This window comes from Ahaetulla prasina, chromosome 16 (assembly GCF_028640845.1).
Source record: "Ahaetulla prasina isolate Xishuangbanna chromosome 16, ASM2864084v1, whole genome shotgun sequence".
NCBI classification, from domain to species: domain Eukaryota; kingdom Metazoa; phylum Chordata; class Lepidosauria; order Squamata; family Colubridae; genus Ahaetulla; species Ahaetulla prasina.
The window spans coordinates 7,000,338-7,023,872 of record NC_080554.1 but is presented as its reverse complement, the minus strand read 5'-3'; the positions used below and the strand labels follow the sequence as shown (position 1 = coordinate 7,023,872).

The 23,535-nt window shown below is 42.5% G+C and overlaps 1 protein-coding gene across 1 annotated transcript in view; it reads left to right on the top strand.

Annotated features, from left to right (window-relative positions):
• The window catches only part of WHRN (whirlin), a 128,286-nt gene that overhangs the window by 66,410 nt on the left and 38,341 nt on the right, over positions 1-23,535 (top strand). The window contains exons 4-5 of the mRNA XM_058159568.1: positions 10,816-11,031; positions 22,550-22,675. Coding sequence (XP_058015551.1) covers positions 10,816-11,031; positions 22,550-22,675 — 342 coding nt within the window. The remainder of the gene's footprint in view (positions 1-10,815; positions 11,032-22,549; positions 22,676-23,535) is intronic.

The following is a 23,535-nucleotide window of genomic DNA, read 5'->3' as shown; positions in this document are numbered from 1 at the left end:
AAGATATTAGAAGACAGATGATAGATAGGATAGATAGATAGATAGATAGATAGATAGATAGATAGATAGATAGATAGATAGATGAAGAAGATCGAAGATATTAGAAGACAGATAATAGGTAGGTAGGTAGGTAGATACATAAATGATAGATAGATAACAGAAGATTGAAGATAATAGAAGACAGATAATAGGTAGGTAGGTAGATACGTAAATGATAGATAATAGATAGATAGATAGATAGATGATAGATAGATAGATAGATAGATAGATAGATAGATAGATAGATAGATAGATAGATAGATAGATAGATGACAGAATATAATAGAAGACAGATGATAGATAGGATAGATAGATGGATGGATAGATAGATGGATAGAAAGAAAGAAAGAAAGATAGATAGATAGTTGAGATGGATGGATGGATGGATGGATGATAGATAGATAGATAGATAGATAGATAGATAGATAGATAGATAGATAGATAGATAGATAGTTGAGATAGATGGATGGATGGATAGATAGATAGATAGATAGATAGATAGATAGATAGATAGATAGATAGATAGATAGATAGATAGATAGATAGATAGATAGATAGAAAGAAAGAAAGAAAGAAAGAAAACATGTGTATATGTGTGTTATATTTTTGTATGGATAGATCAGCGGTGAAATTCCCCAAGTTCTATCCAGCTTGCCGAACCGGTAGCGCCGGCAGCGGGAGGCTCCGCCCCCACCCCACCCCCACCGGGATGTCATTATGTCCTGTGGTTTTTTTTACCATCTGCGCATGTGCAGAAGAGGCGCACATACGCAGGGCAGGTACACGCTACCGAACCGGTGGCAAAGGTAAGTGGATTTCCCCGCTGGGATAGATGCAGTGGTGGGATTCAGCCCGTTCGCACCACTTCGGGAGAACCGGTTGTTAACTTTCTGAACAGTTTGGTGAACTGATTTTTGGAAGAAATCGTTAGGGCAGAGAACCGGTTGTTAAATTACGTGAATCCCACCACTGGATAGACGTATACTTTCTTTTGAGAGCAGGCAACAGAATTTCGTTTTTAAGGTGTGCTGACAATCAAAAGGGACAATAAAGGTTATCTTGTCGTATCCATAGGCTCCTCCCTTTAGGATCTGAGAAACCAGGGAGAGTCAGACCCAAATGAGGTTTTGTCTTCCCTGCTGCCACTACTCTTAAGATCTGTACGGTGGTCCTTTAAGGGCTCAGGGGCTAGGACGTTGAGCTTGTCGATCGAAAGGTCGGCAGCTCAGCGGTTCGAATCCCTGGTGCTGCCGTGTAACGGGGTGAGCTCCCGTGACTTGTCCCAGCTTCTGCCAACCTAGCAGTTTCAAAAGCACGTAAAAATGCAAGTAGAAAAAATAGGGACCACCTTTGGTGGGAAGGTAACAGCGTTCCGTGCGCCTTTGGCGTTGAGTCATGCCGGCCACATGACCACGGAGACGTCTTCGGACAGCGCTGGCTCTTCGGCTTTGAAACGGAGATGAGCACCGCCCCCTAGAGTCGGCAACGACTAGCACGTATGTGCGAGGGGAACCTTTACCTTTAAGGAAAGCTTTAAAAGTTTAGCTATGCCAGCAGGATCTTGGCCAGGATTATTTATACACTCCCTGGATTGTTAAAGGATTTCGAGTTCTTTTGTATTTCCCTAGCAATGTACAAAATCCAAAGAAGGAATACTTTCCTTCTTAAATTTTTTGTTGTTGTTGTTGTTGTTATGATGTGTTGCTAATCCTTGCTTCCTGCCGGCCTTGAGCTGGTTTGCAATTAGGCAATCTTACAAATGGAATAAGTGGGCAAAAATAAAACCAGCGTAGGAACTGGGAGCGATTGGGATAAATAAATTAATACTGGTAAAATAGTCTGAGCTTTATGTTAAGAGCCGCGGTGTGGCTCAGGCTGTAAGACAGCCTGTTATTAAAACACAGCTGCCTGCAATTACTGCAGGTTCGAGTCCCACCAGGCCCAAGGTTGACTCAGCCTTCCATCCTTTATAAGGTAGGTAAAATGAGGACCCAGATTGTTGGGGGGGCAATAAGTTGACTTTGTAAATATACAAATAGAATGAGACTATTGCCTTACACAATGTAAGCCGCCCTGAGTCTCCGGAGAAGGGCGGGATATAAATGTAAATAAATAAATAAAAAAAGAGAATAAATAAAATTATCAGCTTTCCTAGATCAGAAACGGTGGGAAACAACTCTGGTTCTGACCAGCTGGCAATCCAGGCCAGTGGTGGGTTTCAAATTTTTTTTGCTACCGGTTCTGTGGGCGTGGCTTGGTGGGCGTGGCATGGCTTGGTGGGTGTGGCTTGGTGGGTGTGGCAAAGGAAAAATAGTGTAAAATCTCCATTTCCCTCCCGATCAGCTGGGACTCTGGAGGCAGAGAATAGATGGGGGCGGGGCCAGTCAGAATTCTTACTACCGGTTCTCCGAACTACTCAAAATTTCCGCTACCGGTTCTCCAGAACTGGTCAGAACCTGATGAATCCCACCTCTGATCCAGGCTGATAACGGTTGAGGAGAGTTGCATTTTGATACATTTCTAAGAAGCAATGGATCGAAACTAACCAAGGAGAGGAGCAACCTAGAACTGAGGAGAAATTTCCCGACAGTGAGAACAATTAATCAGTGGAACAACTTGCCTCCAGAAGTTGTGAACACTCCAACACTGGAAGTTTTTAAAAAGAAGTTGGATAACCATTTGTCTGAAGTGGTATTGGGGTTTCCTGCTTGAGCAGGGGGTTGGACTAGAAGATCTCTGGAGGTTCCTTCCAACTCTGTTACTCTGTATTCCAATATTTAAGGGGCTGCCACAAATAAGGGGGTGGTGGTGGTCAACCTCTTTTCCAATGGACCAGAAAAGAAGCAATGGATGGAAACTAATCAAGGAGACAACCAACCTAGAAATATAAGTTCAATATATAATAATAATAATAATGTTTTAATTTGTATACCGCCCTTCTCCCGAAGGACTCAGGGCGGTGAACAGGCAGATAAAATACAAAACATACACAATAATTAAAACAACCCTTAAAAAACTGATTTAAACTTGCCCATAAATTTAAAATAACAGTACACCCCATAAAATTACCAAAATTTAAAACCCATCATCCAATTAAAATTTTAAAGGTAAAATCAAGCTAGTCCAGCCATACGAAATAAATAGGTTTTAAGTTCGCGGCGAAAGGTCCTAAGGTCTATAAAATATATAAAATATAAATATAAGAAATAAGTTGACTTTGTATATAAATATACAAATAGGATGAAGACTATTGCTAACATAGTGTAAGCCGCCCTGAGTCTTCGGAGAAGGGCGGGATATAAATGCAAATTAAAAAAAAAATAGGGAGAAATTTCCTGACAAGGAGAACAATTAATTTGTGGAACGGTTTGCCTCCAGAAATTGTGGGTGCTCCAACACCAGGCGTTTTCAAGAGATTGGACAGACATGTCTCTGAAATGGTCTAGTTTCTCCTGCCTGAGCAGGGGGTTGGACTGGAAGCCCTGCACCAGGAGGCTGAAGCAGACCCCAAGTCGGAATTTCTGCCTCCCTCTGACCCACACAAAAAGACCCCCAAGGGGGAGACACTCTGCAGCAACACAAACCTTCATTGCGCGTATCCGGCCCAGGGCCCGTAGTTTGAAGACTCCCTGATTTAGTGCAATATTAAAAATGCAAATAATTTTTCTGTGGACCACCAAAATTTTCTCATGGACCACCAGTGGTCCACGGATCACCGGTTGGTGACCGCTGGAACAAAGCAGATTTCTTTCTTTTCCCCCTTAGGAATGTGAGTCTGCGAAGAGGTGGCGCCGATCAATATTCATTACACGACCGGATCAATGCCGAGCCTTAGGGAAGCTTCACAGGGTTCATTGGACTAAATGGCTTGTTTTGCTAAAACAGGGCACCCGGGCTGGTTCCGTGCGGTAGGAAGAATACGAGCTGCAGCTCAGCGAGCCCAGAAAACATGCTGCGCTTCGTGGGGTTATCGATGTATTTGCAGAATAAAGAAAATATTAGCAGGGTGGAAAGATCCTTAAGGAGGTAAAGAGTTGAAATTCCACACACACAAACATAAAAGAACATGTGTCAGTTCTGGAATGGGAAGGGAAATAGGTGACCTAAATAGCAGGTTTGCAATTACCCCCCAAAAATATATGCATTGTTCGTCAGTTTGGGTGTTTGAGCAACACTTTGGCAAGAAAAGGACAGCAGTATGTTCCAATATCTCAGGAACTGGAAGGAGTCAAACTGTTCTCCAAAGCCCCTGAAGGCAGGACAAGAAGCAATGGGTGGAAACTAAACAAGGAGAGAAGCAACTTAGAACTAAGGAGAAATTTCCTGACAGTGAGAACAATTCATCAGTGGAACGACTTGCCTCCAGAATGGACAGCACCCAGAACATAGATTGAGTCCAAGATTAATATCAGACCCACAATCAAGTAGACAGTAAACCAGCCAAGGAACTGCCAAACAAGCCAACAGTAAACAACTCAGCCAAAGAACCTTTAAGACTACACGAGGGCCAGCGACTAGAATAGAAACTAACCCCACTCCATTCTAGCACTGATGATATTCCCTCGTTGGGTCATGAAATGTCTGCAAGAAAACAATCAAATCAAAATTCCAGGGATATAGACTAAATTGGGAACTAAAAGGTAAACCCAGAGATAGAGTTCAGCAGGATTCTACAGTTCACAAATTCTTCTTCTTCTTCTTCTTCTTCTTCTTCTTCTTCTTCTTCTTCTTCTTCTTCTTCTTCTTCTTCTTCTTCTTCTTCTTCTTCTTCTTCTTCTTCTTCTTCTTCTTCTTCCTCCTCCTCCTCCTCCTTCTTTATCTTCTTGTTCCTCCTTCTTCTCCTCCTCCTCTTCTTCTTTATCTTCTTTCCTCCTCCTCCTCCTCCTCCTCCTCCTCCTCCTCCTCCTCCTCCTCCTCTTCTTCTTTATCTTCTTCCTCCTCCTCCTCTTCCTCCTCCTCCTCCTCCTTTCCACAAACTCCATTCTGGTGATGTTACCTAGTTTGGGAAATGAAATGTCAACAAGAAAGCAACCCAGCTTAGAGAGCACCAAGGACCCCATAGCCGTCATCCTCTTCCTCCTTCTCCTCCCCCCATCCTCCTCCTCCTCCTTGCAAACCTCACTCCCTTCTAGCACTGATGACATTATCTAGTTGGGTCATGAAATGTCTGCAAGAAAACTCAGAGAGCACCAAGGACCCCACAGTCCTGCTCTTCTTCTTCCTCCACCCTGCAAACCCCACTTCCTTCTAGCACTGATGATGTTGCTTAGATGTTGAAGCGTCTGCAGGCTCAGAGAGGACACCTCATTTCAACCCTGAGCTACAAATATTTTCTTTATTGGTACCGATCTCACCTTCAGATGCCCCCAACCACAGTAGAGTAGGACCCCAGAGAATTGGAGGCCAGTGCTGACAGTCCCTTCTTTCTTTCCTCCCTTCCTCCCTTCCTTCCTTCCTTTCTTCCTTCCTTCTTTCCTTCTTTCCTTCCTTCCTTTTCTCCCTCTTTCCTCCCTCCCTCCCTTCCTCCCTTCCTTCCTTCCTTTCCTCCCTCCCTCTTTCCTCCCTCTTTCCATTCCTTCCTTCCTTCTTTCCTTCCTTCCTTCCTTTCCTCCCTCCCTCTTTCCTCCCTCCTTCCCTTCCTTCCTTCCTTCCTTCCTTCCTTCCTTCCTTCTTTCCTTCCTTCCTTCACATACATACATACATTATTTTATTTTTTTGCATTTATATCCCGCCCTTCTCCGAAGACTCAGGGCGGCTTACACTATGTTAGCAATAGTCTTCATTCTATTTGTATATTTATATACAAAGTCAACTTATTGCCCCCAACAATCTGGGTCCTCATTTTACCTATCTTATAAAGGATGGAAGGCTGAGTCAACCTTGGGCTTGGTGGGACTAGAACCTGCAGTAATTGCAAGCAGCTGCTGTTAATAACAGACTGCATTAGCAGCCTGAGCCACAGAGGCCCACTTATTTATTTTATTTATTTATTTATTTATTTATTTATTTATTTATTTATTATTTTATTTGTTTGTTCATTTATTTATTTATTTTATTTTATTTGTCAAACATTTACAAGATAACCGGTATAAGTATAAACATGGACATGAACATAGGAAATGAATACGAATAAATGGGGACAACAGGACAGAGACGGAAGGTACACTGGTCCGCTTATGCATACCCCTTACAGACCTCTTGGGAATGGGGGGAGGTCAACAGCAGACAGTCTAAGGTTACAGTTAAGGGGGTTTGGGGATGGAGCCGCAGAGTCAGGTAGTGCATTCCAGGCATTGACCACTCGGTTGCTGAAGTCGTGTTTTCTGCAATCGAGTTTGGAGCGGTTTACCTTGACTTTGTATCGGTTATCATTAAGTGTTAAATTTCTACCCTATGACCATCACTAAGTAAGTGTTGTACCTTGATGAAGGTATCTTTTCTTTTATGTACACTGAAAGCATATGCACCAAGACAAATACCTTGTGTGTCCAATCACACTTGGCCAATAAAGAATTCTATTCTAATCTATTCTGTTCTTTTCTTTTCTGTTCTGTTCTGTTCTATTGTTTGCCTGTGTATTGTTGCGGTTGAAGCTGAAGTAGTCGTTGACGGGTAGGATGTTGTAGCAGACTATTTTGTGTACTACACTTAGGTCAGACTATAGGCGGCGCAGTTCCAGGTTGTCCAAGCCTGGTGGCATAAGGGATTCTATTGTGAGCAGAGGAGTTGAGTACTCTTGTATGTGAAATATACATACATACATTGCTGTTCTACGTGCGCTCTTTGCAACCTTCTGATAATTTCGAAACACCGAGAGGGCTCCATCTACGTGAAAAGATCAAACCATTAGCAATTTGCTCTCGGTCTTACAATAAACCGGTCACTGCACTGCACTGCACTGCACTGGCTCGGAGTTGACCGCTATTCCACTTAACCGCCCCGGCTGGCGAAGATGCTGTTTGACATCTGCAAGGAAAGGTGGCTCGTGTCACAGCACTTCATTCCAGCAAACGCGGCAATGCATCACCGAGCCCACTAATAAAAACTTCCAGCCGTTTGCTGTCAGCCTTAACTTCAGCCTGAGGATGAAAAGCGAACTGGGAGAAAAAGACGCTCGTGTTTATGTGCAGGGACAATTTCCCGAAACATGTCTTGTGTTTGTTTTTTTCTTAAATCATGTTCTGGATCCAAACCTTTTTCATCTGTCTGCCTCTCTGTCATCAAAAAAAACAACACCACCCAACCGCAGCAGCCATTTGCTTACACGGTAGCCGAGCTGACACATAATTAAAACAAGAAATCAATGGACTAATGAAATCCATCTGGCTGTTAGCCTTTTTTTGATTTATCTTGCTCCCGGCTTGTTCAGCCAGGTGATGAGAAGTTCCAAGCAAGATAGATGACCATGAGGTTTTGGGCTTCAGAGGGAAGAGCGTGCAGGACGTCTGGATGAGCAATCGGAATCCTATCAGGAGTAAAAAAAAAAAAAACAGGGCGACGTTGCTGTCAATGGGACCATGCATTTACAGATCCCTCACATCCTGGACATAAACTGTTTCAACTCCTACCCTCAAAACGAAGCTACAGAGCACTGCACACCAGAACAACTAGACACAAGAACAGTTTTCATGACATTTCATGACCCAACTAGGTAACATCATCAGTGGTAGAAGGTAGCGGTGGTGGTGATGAAGGAGGAGGAGGAGGAGGACTGTGGGCTCCTTGGTGTTCTCTGAGCTGGGTGGTTTTCTTGCAGACATTTCATGACCCAACTAGGTAACATCATGAGTCTTAGAAGACAGTGGAGTTTGTGGAGAGGAGGAGGAGGAGGAGGACTGTTGGGTCCATGATGCTGTGGGGTCCATTAGCAGTCTTCTTGTAGACATGTCATGACCCAACTAAGTAACATCATCAGCGCTAGGAGTAGGGTTTGTGAAGAGGAGGAGGACTGTGAAGTCCTTAGTGCTCTCAGAGCTTGGTGGTTTTCTTACCCAAACAGGTAACAGCATCAGTGCTAGAAGGGAGAGGAGTTTGTCAGAGGGGGAGGAGGAAGAAGAGGGTAGCATGTTCTTGCTGGTTCTCAACTATATAATAATAAGATATCCATTCTCTTCTAGAACTGATGATGTTATCTAGTTGGGTAATGAAACATCTTTGAGAAAACCGCCAAGTTCAGAGAGCACCAAAGACCCCACAGTTCAACCATGAGCTACAAATATTCTTTCCTATCAGTAGTTTGTACAACATTGCGCAACATATGGAAGATACCACTTTATTTATCCCTGCTCAAGAAAACACTCATCTCTGACACATAAGTGGTTATCTTTGGCCCGTCCCGACAACCATGCTATTTAGATACTCGAGCTGAGAGAAATCAATAAAACGTGAAGACAATTGAATTTCCAGCCCATTCGATTAAAAAAATGGGCTTTATATTAACCAGGTGTGACTTCGGTGGCTGATTATAAATCGAAGCCCTGTTGGAACCCTTCCTCTAATTTAGATATTTATCTCTAATTGCCATTTTACTTTTCTTAAGGACAAAACTTTGGCTGCGTTTTTGCTGGTGGTGCAGTTTGCAGTTCAAGAACAGCCTGGCACTCACTCTACTGCAGAAGGAGGAATTTTTCGAATCAATCGGAGGATGATTTTATTTATTTTTTTGAACCGTGCCCTATCTGAAAATGATAATATTTTGTGGCCTGAAGCTTTCAGAGCCAGCAATTCCCGACCAAATGAGACAATAATAATGGTAACAGGTGCTTTTTTTTAAAAAAAAAGTTTTTTATTTTATATTAAAACATTAACATTTATGTTTTAAACATACATTTAAAACATCAGTAATTCCTTCCGTGTGACGTCTCGGCGTTTTCTTCCTGGCTCCATCTTTTTATGACTGTATGACTATAACTTGTTGCTGGCAATCCTTATGACTTATATTGATATATTGATCATCAATTGTGTTGTAAATGTTGTACCTTGATGAACGTATCTTTTCTTTTATGTACACTGAGAGCAGATGCACCAAAGACAAATTCCTTGTGTGTCCAATCACACTTGGCCAATAAAAATTCTATTCTATTCTATTCTATTTTGTTGTTTCTTGTTTCTTCACTCCAATTTAAACTATTACCATTTTTTCACAGATACATTATTATCGTTTTCGTACATAATTGTCCACTGCTCATCTATACCTTTCTTCTAACCAATGGTAAAATTTATCCCATATCTTAAAAATATTCTGAATCCTCTCTTTCTTTAATCATCAAAGTTAATCTGTTCATTCCTGCACAGTCTAGAAAGGAAAGAGGGTTGGTTTGGATAGAATAGAATAACAGAGTTGGAAGGGAACTTGAAGGTCTTCTAGTCCAGTCTCCTGTCTGAACAGGAGACCCTCTACCATTTCAGACAATAGTTGTTCAGTCTTTTCTCAAAAACTTCTAGTGTTGAGCATTCACAACTTCTGGAGGCAAGTTGTTCTCACTGTCAGGAAATTTCTCCTTAGTTCCAGGTTGCTTCTCTCCTTGATTAGTTTCCATCCATTGCTTCTTATCCTGCCCTCAGGGGCTTTGGAGAATAGCTTGACTCCCTCTTCTTTGGGGCAGCCCCTGAGATATTGGAACACTGCTATCATGTCTCCCCTGGTCCTTCTTTTTATTAAACTAGACATACCCAATTCCTGCAACCGTTCTTCATGTGTTTTAGCCTCCAGTCCCCTAATCATCTTTGTTGCTCTTCTCTGCACTCTTTCTAGAGTCTCAACATCTTCTTTACATTGTGGCGACCAAAACTGGATGCAGAATTTGAAAGGTGCTCTTACTAAGGCATCATAAAGTGGTATTAACACTTCATGTGAACTTGATTCTATCCCTCCGTTAATGCAGCCTAGAACTGTGTTGGCTTTTTTTTGGCAGCTGCAGCACACGGCTGGCTCATATTTAAGCGATTGTCCACTAGGACTCCAAGATCCCTCTCACAGGTTAATTATCCCAACTCTTCTATCGGTAAACTGAGATTCAGATACAGATTAACGGAGTTGGAAGGGACCTTGTAGGTCATCTAGTCCAACCCACCCACCTACCCAAGCAGGAGACTCTACACCATTTCTGACAGATGCCCGTCCAGTCTCTTCTTGAAGGCTTCCAGGGATGAAGCTCCCACAACTTCCGAAGGCAACTTCTGTTCCGTGGGTTGATTGCCATCACTGTCAGGAAATTTCTCCTTATTTCCAGGGTAAATAATTACAGGATATTACAGGACTTCTTCCAATAGCTGCAGAAGATTCCTTCAATATCCACCAAAATTGCCCCATGGCTTGCAAATAAGGCAGAGTGGAGGGTTGTTCTTTTTTATATATTCACACTTTTTTTTTTAATTTGAATTTATATCCCGCCCTTCTCCGAAGACTCAGGGCGGCTTACAGTGTTAAGCAATAGTCTTCATCCATTTGTATATTATATACAAAGTCAACTTATTGCCCCCAACAATCTGGGTCCTCATTTTACCTACCTTATAAAGGATGGAAGGCTGAGTCAACCTTGGGCCTGGTGGGGCTTGAACCTGCAGTAATTGCAAGCAACTGTGTTAATAACAGACAGACTTAGTCTGCTGAGCCACCAGAGGCCCCTTACTTAACATTTAACACTTCCTTAACACTGGCGGCAAAAATATGGGAGCTGTGAATATTGTTGCTTTTTAATTAAATGGCCTCTTTTCTCAGACTTACCTTCGCCTTCTGATATAAACTTTGTCTTCAACACCCTTTCCCCCCTACAGGTGCTCAAGGGCTCCAAGAAGCTGAACCTGACTGTCCATTCGGTGGGTCGCATTCCCGGCGGCTACAGAACCAACCACATCTACACCTGGGTGGATCCCCAAGGCCGGAGTGTCTCCCCACCGGTTGGCTTGGTCCAGCATCACAGCAGCTCTTTGTGCAAGGAGAGCGAGAAAAGGAGCCACCTTCAACTTCTGCAGGAAGGGGATGAGAAAAAGGTGAGGACTAGCGGCTCTGTTTTCTTTAGCGCAGGGGTGATTAGGGAGGTGTGAATTCAGGCCAAACCAGTTCCTGCTTGCAAGCGTTTAATTGGGGCCTCCGGCAAATGGACTCCTTTGTGCACAAGAGGTTGTTGAACCCTCAATTTTTTGGGGGGTGGGAGGAGGTGTTCTGACCTTGGCTTCCCCAGCAGCACGAAGCTGAGTCCTCGTCCCGATAAACCCCTTTTATTTAATTTACAGTGAATTCCTTTCCAGCAAAGTCTTTCCTCTCCTGCAGTCTTTCAAGATAGTTCACAATGACCGACCTTTATCAGGCTTGGAGAGTGGCTAGACCGATATATTTCAGACACTGCAATACTTGGCAAAAATGTGGTAATGAACTAATTGTCTCCTGCAAACTCCACTCCCCTTTTGCTCCTCTTTTATTCTCTCTGGGTGGGGCCCTTCATCATCCACCTGCGGCCTTACTCCCAAGTCGACCCTTGTTCTTCAGCTGTTCCCTTCGTCTGGCAACTCTGCGCATGCACACACTGGGAACAGGCTCCAGCTGTTTTTCTGCCTCACTGATATCTGACTCCGAAGGCAACTGATAACTGGCATCCGGCTCTGGCCCCCTCTCTGCCTCGGATGCAGAGCCCTTGTCTGAGCCTTCCCCAGACTCAAGGACTGGCCCATGTTCCTCCCCAACTGCCTCACTGTCCAAATCTGCTGTCAGATAAAGTGGTATTAACACTTCACGTGATCTTGATTCTATCCTTCTGTTTATGCAGCCTAGAACTGTGTTGGCTTTTTTTTTTTTGGCAGCTGCTGAACACGGCTGGCTCATACCTAAATGGTTGTCCACTAGGACTCCAAGATCCCTCTCACAGTTACTACTATTGAGCGAGATACCACCTATACTGTACCTGTGCATTTTGTTTTTCTTGCCTAAATGTAGAACCTCGCTTTTTTTCACCATTGAATTTCATTTTGTGAGATAGTGTCCAATGTTCAAGTCTGTCAAGATCCTTCTGTATCTTGAGCCTGTCTTCTGGAGTGTTGGCTATTCCTGCCAGCTTGGTGTCATCTGCAAATTTGACGAGTTCCCCCATCTATCCCCTCGTCCTGGTTTTTCCAGGCCAAGCTATAATTTCAACATCAGGAAGCTGTGCCTCCTCCCTCCATCTTGTGTCTCTCTAAAAGGTTCCCCACACACATATGTCCTAGTTGTTCCCAACTCTAGGGGGAAGTGCTCATCTCCGTTTCAAAACCGAAGAGCCAGCGCTGTCTGAAGACGTCTCCGTAGTCATGTGGCCGGCATGACTCAATGCCAAAGGCGCACGGAACGCCTCCCCACCAAAGGTGGTCCCTATTTTTCTACTTGCATTTGTTTTTACCTGCTTTTGAACTGCTAGGCTGGCAGAAGCTGGGACAAGTCACGGGAACTCAGCCCGTTATGCGGCGCTCGGGATTCGAACCGCTGAACTGCTGACCTTTCGATCGACAAGCTCAGCGTCTTAGCCACTGAACCACCGCGTGTCTCTCTAGCTGTGAAGAAAAGGAAGTAGGATCCCAGGGTGAAAACTCCTGTTACAGAAATCTTACCTATACCCTGAGGGTGGGCATGACAACTTTGACCAACTGCCTTGAGTTTGCATCATAGAGGAGGGCATTTTTCTTTTTTCTCTTTCTCTTTACCCGTAAATAAACATCGGGGCTTTTTCTTAAAAGTTTGGGACGCCGAATCCAAATTCCTTTGAAAAGAATTTGGATTTTCCAAAGGGAGCTGTTGCTCACCCTTAAATCACAATTCCCCCTTTTTTTTTCCCCCGTTTCAGACGATCCAAGATTATTACGCACGTATTTTCCACAAGCACTGATCAATGGGTTTGCTTCAAGTGGATTCCGTCTATTTCTGAGTCTACGTTTCGTCAAGGTCCATAAAGACTGCTTCCTTCCTTTCAATGTATATTTCTCATCCGTTTTCCACTCGAACCGCGATAGGATTTTCCAGTCTCGCTTGGCCAGAACAGGCTCTCTGGGGCTGAGCTCCCAACTGCAGCGTGACTGATCAGTCGTAAAATGTTTTTACGGAAGCTGAAATTTTTCAAGCACATTTATCAATCGGTGATAGACAGCAGTGATGTTTTTGTTTTTTTTAAAGGCTTTGCTTTTCTTTGAATCCAGGAAAACGAGGTTATAAAGAGACGAGAAGTCCTTAGGATATATATAACCGCCCAAGTCAGCTTCTGTCTTTAATAATTGTTAACGGAATAACAGAGTTGGATGGGGACCTTGGAGGTCTTCTAGTCCAACTCACTGCTCAAGCAGGAGACCCTATACTATTTCAAGCAAATGGTTGTCCAAATATCTTGGGCATTTTCATCTCCAGTGTAGGAGTACCCATAAATTCTGGAAGCAAGCAGTTCTACTGGTTAATTGCCCTCACTGTTAAGAAGTTTCTCCTTAATTCCAGGTTGCTTCTCTCCTTGATTAGTTTCCATCCGTTGCTTCTTGTCCTGCCTTCAGAAGCTTTGGAGAATAGGTTGACTCCTTCTTTCTTTGTGGCAGCCCCTCAAATACTGGAAGACTTTTATCATGTCTCCCCCTAGTCCATCCTTTCATTAAACTGGACATACCCAATTCCTGCAACCATTCCTCATATGTTTTAGCTTTGGAGAATAAGTCAATTCCCTCTTTTTTGTGGCAGCCACTTAAATATTGGAAGACTGCTATCCTGTCACGAATAGAATAGAATAGAATAGAATAGAATAGAATAGAATAGAATAGAATAGAATAATGAGTAGAATAGAATAGAATAGAATATGGAATGGAATGGAATGGAATATAGAAAATAGAATAGAATAGAATAATGAAGAATAGAATAATGATGAGTAGAATATGGAATGGAATAGAATAGAATAGAATAGAATAGAATAGAATAGAATAGAATATGGAATGAAATGGAATATAGAAAATAGAATAGAATAGAATAGAATAGAATAATGAAGAATAGAATAGAATAGAATAGAATAGAATATGGAATGAAATGGAATATAGAAAATAGAATAGAATAGAATAGAATAGAATAGAATAGAATAGAATAGAATAGAATAGAATAGAATAACAGAGTTGGAAGGGACTTTGGAGGTCTTCTAGTCCAACCCCCTGCTTAGGCAGGAAACGCTACACCACTTCAGACAAATGGTTATCCAACATCTTCTTAAAAATTTCCAGTGTTGGAGAATTCACAATTTCTGGAGGCAAGTTGTTCCACGGGTTAATTGTTCTCACTGTCAGGAAATTTCTCCTTAGTTCTAAGTTGCTTCTCTCCTTGATGAGTTTGCTTCTTGTCCTGCCTTCAGGTGCTTTGGAGGATAGCTTGACTTCCTCTTCTTTGGGGCAGCCCCTCAAATATTGGAACACTGCTATCATGTCTCCCCTAATCCTTCTTTTCATTAAACTACACATACCCAGTTCCTGCAACCGTTCTTAGCCTTAGTAACTGTAAAAAAAAATCGGACCTCTACACTCATTCGGGGATCTATATAACGAGAGGTCAGGCTGTACACCCACCCACCCCAACTCCCGAGGGATGAACCCCCATTGATTAGGGCTGGGTGAGAGTTTCAGTTTGAAACAGGTTCCTCTCAAACCATCTCGATAATGAATTTAGCTCGCATTACCCACAAAAGCAGAGCAATGTAATATGACCGGGGAAAAGAGGCAAACAGAAAAAAACAAACAAAAACCCGCCCCAATTCTATTTGCCAGCCTCCATTAAAGGCCATTTGCATAATTATGCAGAACTAAATGTATACGTTCAGCCAGCCTTCGGAGCAGGATGGGTGGGGGAGAGGAAAAAGCCATTAGAAATGGGGAAAGTTGCCTTTCTCTGCCCCCCTCCTTTCCTTTATTCAGACTCAGCAAGAACATTTAATGGCAAGAAAAGCTTGTATTTGTTGCTTTGTGTTTGTGTTTGGCATTGCAAACCAAAGATTGTGCTCTGTGTGTGTGAGAGAGAGAGGGAGGGGGGAGGAAGGGAGAGAGAGGGAGGGAGGGAGAGGGGGAGAGAGGGACAGAAAGAGACCAAGAGAGGTGGGATAGAGAGGGAGAGAAAGAAAGAGAAGGAGGGAGGAACAGAAAGAGAGGGAAGGAGAGAGGGACAGAAAGAGCGATAGAGGGAGAGAGGGAAAGAGGGGGAGAGGGGGAGAGAGGGAGAGAAAGAAAGAGAGGGGTAGAGAGAGGGAGTTAGAAAGACTAAGAGGGAGGGAGAATAAGAGAGGGTGGGGGAGAGAGAGGGACAGAAAGAGAGGGAGAGTGGGACACAGAGGGAGAGAGAGGGAGGGACAGAAAGAGAGCGCAACAGAGAGGGAGGGAGAGAGAGAGAGAAAGAGGGAGAGAGGGAGAGAGAGAGAGGGAGAGAGGGGGGACAGAGAGAGAGAGGGACAAAAAGAGCGAGAGAGAGGGAAAGAAAGAGGGGAGGGAGGAACAGAAAGAGAAGGAGAAAGGGGGACAGAGAGCGAGGGACAGAGGGACAGAAAGAGCGACAGAGGGAGAGAGAAAGGGGGAGAGAGAGGGAGAGAAAGAAAGAGAAAGGGGGAAAGAAAGAGGGAGAGATGGACAGGAAGAGAGGGAGAAAGAGAGAGCAAGAGGGAGAGAGGGGGACAGAAAGAGAGCAAGAGACAGAAAGGGGGAGAGAGAGAGGGACAGAAAGAGAGAGAGAGAGAAAGAGAGGAGGGAGAGAGATTTGACAGCATCAGCAGGAGCATGACTCAGCAAGACAACTGGAACATATTTGCAAACAAACAAATAAAGGCAAGAATTGATGTCCTTTTCGCAGTTGTTCCTTCAAGAGAAGGGCACTCTCCACTGATTGTCTCCCTGATAGTTATTATTGTCTCCTCTTCTTTTTTTTCTCAAACCCACCCACCCCCTTCCTTTCTGATCCTCGTGCCAAGCCTCAAATTATCCCTGGTTTCTGATTTTGGTTTCTACATGTCATCTGTATGAATGTAACCTTGTTGCTGGTATCCTTAAAATTCATGTTGACTGTTTCCCTATGACTATCATTAAATGTTACACCTTATGATTCTGGACCAATGTATCTTTTCTTTTATGTACACTGAGAGCGTATGCACCAAGAGAAATTCCTTGTGTGTCCAATCACACTTGGCCAATAAAGAATTCTATTCTATTCTATTCTATTCTATTCTATTCTATTCTATTCTATTCTATTCTATTCTATTCTATCCCATTCCATTCTTCCCTCTACATTATCTCTTCTCTTCTCTTCTCTTCTCTTCTCTTCTCTTCTCTTCTCTTCTCTTCTATTCTATTCTATTCTATTCTATTCTATTCTATTCCATTCCACATTCTATTCTATTCTATTCTATTCTATTCTATTCTATTCTATTCTGTTCTATTCTGTTCCATTCCATTCTGTTCTATTCTATTCTATTCTGTTCTGTTCTATTCTATTCTATTCTATTATTCTATTCTATTCTATTCTATTCTATTCTATTCTATTCTATTCTATTCTATTCTATTCTATTCTGTTCTATTCTATTCTATTCTATCTCATTCTATTCTATTCTGTTCTATTCTGTTCATTCTATTCTATTCTATTCTATTCTATTCTATTCTCTTCTATTCTGTTCTATTCTATTCATTCCATTCCATTCTATTCTCATTCTATTCTATTCTATTCTCATTCTATTCTATTCTATTCTATTCTATTCTATTCTATTCTATTCCACATTCTATTCTATTCTATTCTGTTCTGTTCTGTTCTATTCTATTCTATTCCATTCCATTCCACATTCTCTATTCTATTCTATTCTATTCTATTCTATTCTATTCTATTCTATTCTATTCTACTCTACTCTACTCTATCCTCTTATTCTATTCTATTCTATTCTATTCTATTCTATTCTATTCCATTCATTCCATTCCACATTCTATTCTATCTCATTCTATTCTATTCTATTCTTCTATTCTATTCTATTCTATTCTATTCTCTTCTCTTCTCTTCTCTTCTATTCTATTCTATTCTATTCTATTCTATTCTATTCCATTCTGCATTCTATTCTTTTCTATTCTATTCTATTCTATTCTATTCTATTCTATTCCATTCCATTCCATTCCATTCCATATTCTATTCTATTCTATTCTATTCTATTCTATTCTATTCCATTCCATTCCATTTCACATTCTATTCTATTCTATTCTATTCTATTCTATTCTATTCTATTCTATTCTATTCTATTCTATTCTATTCTATTCCACATTCTCTATTCTATTCTATTCTATTCTGTTCTGTTCTATTCTATTCTATTCCATTCCATTCCACATTCTCTATTCTATTCTATTCTATTCTATTCTATTCTATTCTATTCTATTCTATTCTATTCTATTCTATTCTATTCTAATCTATCCTCTTATTCTATTCTATTCTATTCTATTCTATTCTACTCTATCCTCTTATTCTATTCTATTCTATTCTATTCTATTCCATTCTTCCACTCTACATTATCTATTCTATTCTATCCCATTCCATTCTGCATTATCTATTCTATTCTATTCTATCCTATCCTATCCTATCCTATCCTATCCTATCCTTGGTCTCTAAACTAAGCAGTTCTGACTTTTCTTTTGTCGTGGGCCTCCAGTACGAATCCGTCTCCTCCCCGCCCACTCAAAAGGGTTTGGACCACAGCTTGTCAGATCCCCCAAATGTTCTCTGTCCCCATCATTTTCTCTTTCTTCTTCCTTTGATCAAGCTAGAGCATCTTGGGGGGAAGAAAGGATGTTCAGGTGAATTTTCGAAGAGGAGACACTGAACGGTAAAAATGGAAAAAGACCACAAGAATCAGTTAATTCAACCTTGAAGGAAAACCAATCCAATATCCATAAGAAGTGACTTTCTGGTCTGTTCTTAAAAGCCTCCATAGATAGAATAATAGGGTTGAAAAGGACCTTGGAGCAGGGGTGAAATCCAGCAAGTTCTAGAGAACCAGTAGTGGATATTTTAAGTAGTTCGGAGAACCGGTAAATACAACCTCTGGCTGGCCCCAGAGTGGGGAGGTAATGGAGATTTTGCAGTACCTTTCCCCTGGAGTGGGGAGGGAAGGGAGATTTTGCAGTATCCTTCCCAAGGAGTGGGGAGGGAATGGAGATTTTGCAGTATCCTTCCCCTGGAGTGGGGAGGGAATGGAGATTTTGCAGTATCCTTCCCCTGCCATGCCCACCAAGCCACACCCACAGAACCGGTAGGGAAAACTTTCAAATTTCACCCCTGCATTGGAGGTCTTCAAGACCAATGAAGTTGAAGACTCACAGCCTCCAAAGGTGGACTATCTAGATGCTGTGCAAACCTCATAAGGATTTTTTTTCCTTATGAAAATGAAATCTAAATAGATGCCACTGTTGTGGTCCTACAGAAGCGGGGGGGGGGGGTCAACCTATTTTCCAAAGCACCTGAGGGCAACAGAAGAAGGAACAGATGGGAACTTATCAAAGAGACAAGTAACCTAGAACTAAGGAGAAATATCCTAACAGTGAGAACAATGAATCAATGGAACAGCTTGCCTTCAGAAGTTATAGTTGCTCCATCACTGGAGGTCTTTAAGAATAGGGTAGGGTAGGGTAGGGTAGGGTAGCATAATAGAACAGAATGTGAAATAGAATAGAACAGAACAAAACAGGGTAGGGCAGGGTAGGGTAGGGTAGGGTAGAATAATAGAATAGAACAGAATGTAGAATAGAGTAGGGTAGGGCAGGGCAGGGCAGGGCAGAGCAGGGCAGGGCAGAGCACAGCAGAGCACAGCAGAGTAGAATAATAGAATAGAACAGAATGTAGAATAGAATAGAATAGAATAGAATAGAATAGAATAGAATAGAATAGAATAGAATAGGGCAGGGCAGGGCAGGGCAGGGCAGGGCAGGGCAGGGCAGGGCAGGGCAGAGCAGAGCAGAGCACAGCGGAGTGGAGTAGAGTAGAGTAGAGTAGAGTAGAGTAGAGTAGAGTAGAGTAGAGTAGAGTAGAGTAGAGTAGAATAATAGAATAGAACAGAATAGAATAGAATAGAATTCTTTATTGGCCATGTGTGATTAGACACACAAGGAATTTGTCTTTGGTGCATAAGTTCTCGGTGTACATCAAAAAATACATTCATCAAGAATCATAAGATACAACTCTCAGTGATAGTCCAACTAAATAGGCAATCAAATCATAATAAGAAACTAAACAATATAAATCATAAAGATACAGGCAACAAGGTTATAGTCATAAGTGGAGGGACATAGGTAATAGGAAGGATGATGATGATGATGATGATGATGATGATAATAATAATAATAATAATAATAATAATAATAATAATAATAATAATAATAATAATAATAATAATAATAATAATATCTTAGTAAATAGTTTGAGAGTGTTGTGGGAATTAGTTGTTTAGCAGAGTGATGGCATTCGGGGGGAAAAACTATCCTTGTGTCTAGTTCTTCTGGTGTGCAGTGCCCTATAGCTTCGTTTTGAGGGTAGAAGTTGAAACAATTTATGTCAAGGATGCGAGGGGTCTGTAGATATTTTCACGGCCCTCTTTCTGGCTCGTGCAGTAGACAGGTGGTCCATGGAAGGCAGGCTAGTTGTGATTGTTTTTCCTGCAGTTCTAATTATCCATTGAAGTCTGTGTTTGTCTTGTTTAGTTGCAGAGCTAAACCAGACAGTTATAAAGGTGCAGATGACAGACTCAATCATTCCTCTGTAAAACTGGATCAGCAGCTCCTTGGGCAGTTTGAACTTCCTGAGTTGGCGCAGAAAGAACATTCTTCGTGGTGCTTTTCTGATGATGTTTTTGATGTTAGGTGTCCATTTTAAGTCTTGAGATAGGATAGACTCTAGAAACTTGAAAGTTGGACGGCCGTTTGCCTGGAATGGTATAGGGTCTTCTGCTTGACCAAGGGGTTTGGACTAGAAGATCGTCCAAGGTTTCTCCCAACCCTGTTATTCTATATTCCGATTTCCAGGCAAGCGGAAAAGAAACAAAGGAGCCTCCATAAGCCGTCTGGCCAAAGGATATAATACAACACGGGTTAAATCTATCTCAATATGCTTAGTGTATCCATACACACACTCTATCTCCAGGCGTTCAAGCGTTGATTGCCTCAACGGAGCAGCGGAAGGTCAGAGTAACCGGTAACCTCCAATTATTCTGTCCTTCCAAAGTGGAGAACTGCACTGTCTCATTTTCTCAGGTTCGCTTCATCAGGAGCGCTAAATCGTTCAAGGGGAGTGTTAATGGAAACGCTCGCTGTGCCAAAAGGACACATCAGCCCACGAGCTCGGATGGAAGCCGGATATCTTTGGAATATGTTCATCTGATCCCCTTCCAGAATCTGTGGTATCTGTCAGGCCATGCTTTCTAGCTCAGTAATCGGGGAGACAAGGTTGTGCCTTCGAAGCTGGCCCAGCCAATTTATCTGACTGCTGCTCTCTTTTAGAATAGAATAGAATAGAATAGAATAGAATAGAATAGAATAGAATAGAATAGAATAGAATAGAATTTTTTTTATTGGCCCAGTGTGATTGGACACACAAGGAATTTGTCTTTGGTGCATACGCTCTCGGTGTACATAAAAAGACAAGATGCCTTCATCAAGGTACAAAACTTACAACACTTAATGATAGTCATAGGCAAACAGCCAATATAAATCTTAAAGATGTTTTTGAGATCGGCCAAGGTCTGCCCCTACCTATTTTAAAGGAGCTTGTGCTTAGGGACAAACAGACCATCTCGGGGCGGTTTGGAAGAAAGCCAAAACTTGGTTTGTCGGCAGCTATTAAAGATCGTTATCTATGCAGCCTACTCTTCCAACTTTAATCCCCATAATTACCACCCGATAAAATGTATCTGTTTCCCTAAAAATTGCTCTTTTGTCCCATTAATAATGCAAATGATTGTTGTTGTTATTTTTTCCAAAACAATGAAACCAGTCCCAGCGTTCCGGATCTTATTAAACTTATCAAAGTCCCGCGCTTCTTTAGAATATTTGGCTGGTTGTTAATCTCCCTAATTAATATGGAATTAACGCTCTTTTCTGTTTCTTGATTTGCAACGAAGGATGTCTGCTCCCTGCAAATCTATAATTTTTTTCCTTCTTTCTCTCTCTCGCTCTCCATCTCAGTTAATTGCTCCCCAGACTAAAAAGGGGGGAAAAAGAACTCATTCCCTTTAAGTTATCTGATTCTTTGCAGTATCTCATCTTAGAGCCCGAAGCTGTGTTTGTTCAATAAGGCCTCTACTATAATATTTCAAAAGCGAAAGGGGAAGTGGATCTGCTTCTACCTATGTCTGCTGAAGCTGTACTTAGTCTGAATTTTAATCAAAATGATATCTGGTGGTGTTTTTTTTTTCCTCTCGGGGGGGCGGGGACTTTAGCACTATGAGCCTGTTTGCAGAATCAAAGCAATTAAAACTTTTGCCATAGACATACCAAACTGGTCAGGTATCTCTCACCTTGTGCAGTGGAATTCGGGGGCTGTTTTCAAGCAATTCGCGTTTGCATTGCGAGGAGGCTGTTTTAATTGCCCAGCCAGGATAAGTGGAATTGGCTATTTCCAACCTCAGAAAGCTTAGATTTCAACCAGGGAAATGTTTAAGGAAAATATGCAAGGGTGAGCTGCTGGGGGTTCGGGAGAACCTCTAGCTAAGATTCTGTGCATTTTGGAGAACCCACAAATCCCGCTCCTGGCTGGCCCTGCCCACACTGCCCCTCCCCTCCCAGGAGTCCCCAGGCAGCCTGTTTTGGATGCAAGGTAAGTGTAGGGTGCGCACGGAGGCTCAGGGAGAGCAAAAAACGGGCCTACTGGAAGTTCAGGAAGGCCAGAAACAGGCCCGTTTCCAGCCCCCAGAGGGCCTCCAGAGCCTGGGGAGGCCATTTTTGCCCTCCCGGAAGCTCAAGTAAACCCTCCAGAGCCTGGGGAGGGCAAAACGGCCTGCCCGCTATGATGCAGGAGGCCGACTAGGCCACACCCACCATGGCCACGTCCACCCAGCAACCGGGCAGAGAACCCCTTGCTAAAATATTTGAAGCCCACCTTTTTTGACCTTCTGACAAGCCAAGTCAAGTGGGAAGCCAGATTCATTTAATAACCGGGTTACTAATGTCAACTCGCAAAGCATCCCTGGCCGGCTCTTGAGTTGCCATAGGCAAGAGGGATGGGAAAACAGTGAAGCAGCACAGCAGCCAAAAACAAAAGCACATTCCAGACATATCACTCTCAAGGCTGTCTCCCAGGGTTACCCACAGCGGCTTGAGAGGAGTAACACTTAACAACTCTCTTTTTTAGCAACGGAAATTTTGGGCTCAACTGTGGTCATAAGTCAAGGACTGCCGGTATAATGCCATGGACAAGGCAAGCTCTGAAAAACAGTGAAGGTCACATCTACTGTGGAGTCTCCTTACCTGCACAATTCAATGGTTAATTATTATTTTTTAAAAAATTTTTTATTGCTTCTTGGTGCAGGTTAACCTTGTGTTGGATGAAGGGCGATCTCTGGGTCTCATGATTCGAGGGGGGTCTGAATACGCCCTCGGGATTTACATCACGGGTGTCGACAAGGATTCGGAAGCAGAAAACACTGGCTTGAAAGTAAGTTCAGCTGAGATTCTGGGGTGAGTCCGGGAGGGCCCCCTCTTTGCAGAAATGAAGATGTGTATATATACCAGTAGGGACGCGGTGGCTCAGGGGCTAGGACGTTGAGCTTGTCGATCGAAAGGTCGGCAGCTCAGCGGTTCGAATCCCTAGGGCTGCCGTGTAACGGGGTGAGCTCCCATTACTTGTCCCAGCTTCGGCCAACCTAGCAGTTTCGAAAGCACGTAAAAATGCAAGTAGAAAAAATAGGGACCACCTTTGGTGGGAAGGGAACAGCGTTCCGTGCGCCTTTGGCGTTGAGTCATGCCAGCCACGTGACCATGGAGACATCTTCGGACAGCGCTGGCTCTTCGGCTTTGAAACGGAGATGAGCATCGCCCCCTAGAGTCGGCAACGACTAGCATGTATGTGCGAGGGGAACCTTTACCTTTACCTTATATATACCAGTAATTTCTGAGATATATCAGGCGACGTTTCCATCACGTTGAACTTTTTTTTTTTTAAAGTAATTTTATTAGGATTATAATTGAAAAAGTGAAAAATAATAAAAGTCCCCAAAAATAGAAAGTACAGGGGAAAAAAAGGAAAAAGTAGAAAAGAAAGAATAAAGAAGTATCTTCCCCCCTCTCATCAGGAAAAGAACAAGCCATTTTAGTAAATTATACCTATCGCTTAAGAAAATGGGCCTCTGGTGGCTCAACAGACTAATGCAGTCTGTTATTAACACAGCTGCTTGCAATTACTGCAAGTTCAAGCCCCACCAGGCCCAAGGTTGACTCAGCCTTCCATCCTTTATAAGGTAGGTAAAATGAGGACCCAGATTGTTGGGGGCAATAAAAGTTGACTTTGTATATAAT